Below are 5,000 nucleotides of genomic sequence, written 5' to 3' on the forward strand. Positions count from 1 at the left end.
TCAAACTCCTTGAATCATTATGAAGGTGGTAGGGTGTGTCTGTACTGTCTAATTTGCAGAGCAGTTGGAAATGCATATAAAGAAATAATAGAAAATAGGAGGTGACCCTTACATTCAGTACTGTATGATTTACCCAGGTCAAAGACTATTTTAACATCTTGTGAAGATTAAATTAGTGATAACATAAATATGTTGTATCATGGACTGATATACTATTGGTAATAGTACGGAACACCCTTGTTCTCTAATTCTTTGGTCTGTCTTGATATTTGTTTTCAGTATGGTTTCTTCAGACAATCCAAGTCTGTTTTAGTCACATATACAAATGTTTTAGAATATTGGGTTAACACTGTGTATACCAGTATGCATCATTCAATCCATATCTACAAATGCAATTTTCTTGAAATAAGTGATACCCTTACTCAGAAAGTGATTTACATCAATAATGGTCTCATAAAGCACATTATAAAGTTCGATGGTATGTCCCTAAAGGCTTACAAGGATGTCAAACACATGTAAGACAAAGTTTTTGGAAAGTGCACTCCTGCCAGACATGTAATTCCTTGATGTCCAACCGAAGAAACTCGGCTAACTTGACAGGATATTCAGTGCAGCTCTTGCAACAACACTATTGTCAACTGTTGGCCCAACACGCCACCAATGTCTTATCTGTGCGGCTTGGTTGCTCGAGTCCTTTGTTGCCTTGGAGATTAGTCTGCCTGCAACAAAGTCCTCCTGGATAAGTGAACAGATGCGGGCCTCCTTGGCATTCTATCACGACAGTAGTTGGCAGTGGCCCCTACAGTACTCACTCGGGCAGTAGTCCATTGCACCCACTCTCTCGTACACTCCCTATCATGTCATTGCTCCTTTTCTCCATTCACTCTGGAATCACTGGTCCGGCAAGCATGTTGGCACTTGTGCAGACCACTTGCCCCCGTCGAGGCACTGTATGGCCCTGGCACCGTGGAGCCGGAAGCCATCTGAGCACGAGAAGGTAATGGTGTCGGTGATAGCATAATAGAACTTGACCGAACTCATTGTGCCACTGATGATGGTACCTGGGTAGGTGCAAGCTTGCACACCTGGAGGAAATGAAAAATGAAAAGAGGTCATGTGTCACAGGTATTTTATGAAATTATTGTTAACGCCTTTATTGTTGTTGCTTTTCATAACTATTATTTCAACAGTAATGATAATACAGGAATACCTCATGATACAACCGAGTTGTGTTCCCAGCTGACTGGTCACAATGCGAAAATTCGTATGTCGAGGTGGGTTTTACATGTAAATAGGGGGGTTGTGTTCATGGACCCTGTCAACCCCCTCCTAAATTTTTGCCTCCTGGGGCTTTCACATACACCCAATAATTGTTTTACCTACTTTAGCACTCGGTTTTATAGTGAGGTATTCCTGTACTACAAAGAATAACAATGAAAGTAGGTAATAATGATAATGGTAAAAATAATGATAACAATGATTATGATAACTAATAATAATGATGATAAGGGAGCAGTAAAAGATTGACAATTGAAGTACAAAATTAGCATAATTTCTTTTGAGTAGAGTTTTTAATCTAACATTGGCTGCTTGTTACCATGTGGTCACTATCCCAGTTTGGTGTGCAAAGATGGTATGTGGGATGAGCAATTTATGAGGAAGCAGATTAAAGGATTGTGAATGATGGGATGAAGAGATGAAGGTAATGGTAGAAAAGAAGTGAACATATTATGATCAGTTCCGAAGTAGAACTAGGGAAGCATATGAGAGGTACAAGAAAAAAGGAGAAGGAAATAAGGGAGACAAAAAGGAGAGTAAATGTAAAAGGGGGAAGGAGTTTGATAGAGAAAAAAAAAGTGAGTGGATGAGCCAGGTAGAGAGGAAAATATAAAGGATACAGAAGGATTAGGTGAGGAAGTGGAGGTGATTAGGGGAAGATGGGTAGAGTATTTTATAGAATTGTTGAATGTAGAGGAGGTTAGGGAGTGTCAGGAGCTAGGGCAATGTCTGATGGGAGAGGAAAATGATAAGCTAGAGGTAAAGATGAGGTAAGAAGAGTTGAAAATGAAGGTTGATAAGCTGCCTGGATTGGATGGATATCATGGGGACTGTGACAAAGGAACAGTTATAGCGGATTGGCTAGCATGTATATTTCTTCCACTTTGCAAAGGAAAAAAGAGAAAAATGCTAATATACTTGTTATAGAAGGATCAATTATACGACCGAGTGCTATAAAGTAGGTAAAACAAGTGTTGGGTGTATGTGAAAGCCCCAGGAGGCAAAAATTGAGGGGAGGGGGTTGACAGGGTCCATGAACACCTATTTACATGTAAAACCCACCTCGATATACAAATTTTTGCATTGTGACCAGTCAGCTGGGTACACAACTTGGCTGTATAGTGAGATGTTCATGCAGTTGGAAAGCCGTATGGGAGGTTGTTAATTGAGAGAATTAGAAGAGGAACATAGGGAGTAATTGGTGAGGAACAAAAGATGCATGGATCCAGTATTTGTAGTAAGGCAAATGACAGGGTCAGCAGGAAGGCATTGTGGGGAATGTTGCAGATGTATGGGATAGGGGGTAGTGGCTCAGGTCAGCCAAAAGCTTTTACACAAGTAGTAGAGCTTGATTTAGGGTTGGATAGGTGAGAGTGAGTGGTTTGAAGTGGAGGTGGGGCTGTGCCAAGGTTGTTTTAGGTCACCATGGCTGTTCGATGTGTCGAGAGGGTGGTATGGGAGGTAAATGCAAGGTTGATGGACTGATAATTAGAAATGGATAGAGCATAGGGAAGGGGAAGGCAAACCAGTTCTTGTTTGCTGATGACTACACTTGTTGCTGATTCAGAGTATGGCATATCAGTTAGTGGAGGAGGTTAGGAAGGTATGTGATAAGAGGAACTTGAAAGTAAATGTGGATGTCCTTTGATAGGATGTACAAGGGGTAAGGGTGCCAGTGAGTTGGTAAGTGGATAGTTTTAAGTGTTTAGGATCACATATAGCAGAGTTCCCATATAAAATAAGTGGTGGGGCTAAACCAGCTTTGGCTTGGGCCATGCTGTGGATGTGCGATGTCTTGCTGTGTTACTTGTGTCCCCCTGACAGTAGCAGGGGGACAGGGATTGGCCTTCACCAATGAGGAGCTAAGATGGGAGATATATGGGTGATGGATGGAAGGGTCCATGTATTCGCTGGCTACCTGCCTTATAAAGAGGAAGAAGCCTTATGGCATACAGGTAGATAGATTGATAGATGTATAGACAAGTAGACAGACACATGGACATGTAGATAAATAGACAGACAGATGAGTAGATGGATAGATATATAGTTTGGTTTAGTCATATTAATTTTTATCCAGCCTGGTTATGGGCATGGAATAATTGTTGGGATTATTTATTTTAGCAGCCCATTGTAACTAGTTGTCAGGTGAGATATTTGTCCTGCTACTTGCACAATGTAACCCAGTACTACCTGACACATGGTTGAATTGTCAGTGACTAAATCAGCGCCTTGATTGGTTACCCATTAGTCAGGAGGGTGTGTTGGGTACCCAGAGGGAGGTAAAAGAAAACCGTCAAAAAGGAACATGAACTCTTTGGGTCACTGGTCATCCAATCCTGTTATGGGTCACTAACCTATGTGTTTGCATGCTTGTCATCCCTACAAAGCCTGGAGGCAGGAAACTGAGAAACTTATGATTGTCTGAGAACCCTGAAAATGTATAAAAACATTGAAACTCTGAAGATCCTGAGACTGTCTGAAGGTCTTAGACTGTCTGATGACCTTGACACTGTTTTAAGATGTTGAAATCTTAATAGGTCATCTGGAGACAGATTGAAGACCTTAAGACTGCCTGAAGCTCTTGAGAATGTGTAAAGATCCTGAAACCTACACTTGGGCGTTTCGCCAGACCATTCTCCTGTCTGTTGGCAGACGATGAAGGGTTTTCCCTCCATCATGAAATTGGGTCGGCAGGTGATCTGAACCATGTCGCCTGCGTGGAAGGGGCCCTCGCCAGCAACCACACCATTCTCCGGGGGCTCCGGGGAACTACACTTCACTTCTGCAGTTATTGGGGAGGACATAATTTCATTATAAAGAAGAAAACGATTAAAGGGTGTTCTCTGCTTGTTGGCATCCTCTTCATATAGGTAAACGTCATCGCAAATAAGGACCTGGTAGCATATATATAAGTGTTCATGTTTTATATATAGTTTATCACATATGTTCATAATTGGTACACATAGTAAGCTGAATAGAAGTAAACCTCTACAGACAGCAATACATGGGAAGCCAGGCATGCGCACTACGGATTAGGTATTAATTAGCCCTCTGGGGAGTGAATGAGGATGATTGGATGAGGTGAAGGTGCATAAGAGGGCAAGCCATCGCGTCCTGCTACGCGCAGGCTGGGTGCTGCCGTTGTTGCGTGTGAGTAGGATGCTGTTGTGCGGAGGGGGTTAGGGTGCTATTGCGCATGTGGCTGGGTTGTTGGTGCATATATGAATAGGCTACTGCAGCATATGTGAATAGTAGGCTACTGTTGTTGCGGGATAGTTGTTGCTGCCGATTATTCTACAGCGCATGTGGGTAGGTTGCTACTACGTTTGTGCAGGTTTGGATGCTGGTTTGCAGGTGATCAAGTTCCTGCCACACGTGTAAAGGAGTCGCTGTGAGCGGGTGGGTGGCTGAGCAGGGAGGATCCGCGAGTTTCGTACCATAGCACTTGGGAGGCGGGGATGACCACTTTCCGCTGGCTTGACACACGACCTGCGCCTCGCCTGTGAGCCCGTAGCCCCGAGGGCACGAGAAGACGGCGCGGCCATCCATGGTCCGGGAGAGCACGGTGACCTTGACTGGAGCCTCACCAAGGTCCATGACCTCCTCGCTCACGGGTATATCCGGGCACTCAATGTCTAACGAAGAAATTGAATAGGAAAAGTGAGGCCCCGAGATTCTTTTTTGTATGTTTTTCAGTATCTAAAGGGATTTGTTTTTTGCGT

At 43.3% G+C, this 5,000-nt stretch overlaps 1 protein-coding gene across 4 annotated transcripts in view; it reads right to left on the reverse strand.

The window, feature by feature from the left end:
• The window catches only part of Hasp (Hig-anchoring scaffold protein), a 773,651-nt gene that overhangs the window by 1,346 nt on the left and 767,305 nt on the right, over window positions 1-5,000 (reverse strand). For 3 of the 4 annotated variants that reach the window (XM_076205010.1, XM_076205012.1, XM_076205009.1), the window contains 3 exons: window positions 4,716-4,913; window positions 3,890-4,060; window positions 1-1,085 (listed from right to left, as the gene is read on the reverse strand). The exon at window positions 1-1,085 is cut by the window's left edge and continues 1,346 nt beyond it. In XM_076205010.1, the coding sequence (XP_076061125.1) occupies window positions 892-1,085; window positions 3,890-4,060; window positions 4,716-4,913 (563 nt within the window). In that variant the 3' untranslated portion in view covers window positions 1-891. The remainder of the gene's footprint in view (window positions 1,086-3,889; window positions 4,061-4,715; window positions 4,914-5,000) is intronic. The other variant, XM_076205011.1, reaches the window with a different exon arrangement.

This window comes from Oratosquilla oratoria, chromosome 21, assembly GCF_046742065.1.
Source record: "Oratosquilla oratoria isolate Oo_2021 chromosome 21, ASM4674206v1, whole genome shotgun sequence".
Classification (NCBI taxonomy): domain Eukaryota; kingdom Metazoa; phylum Arthropoda; class Malacostraca; order Stomatopoda; family Squillidae; genus Oratosquilla; species Oratosquilla oratoria.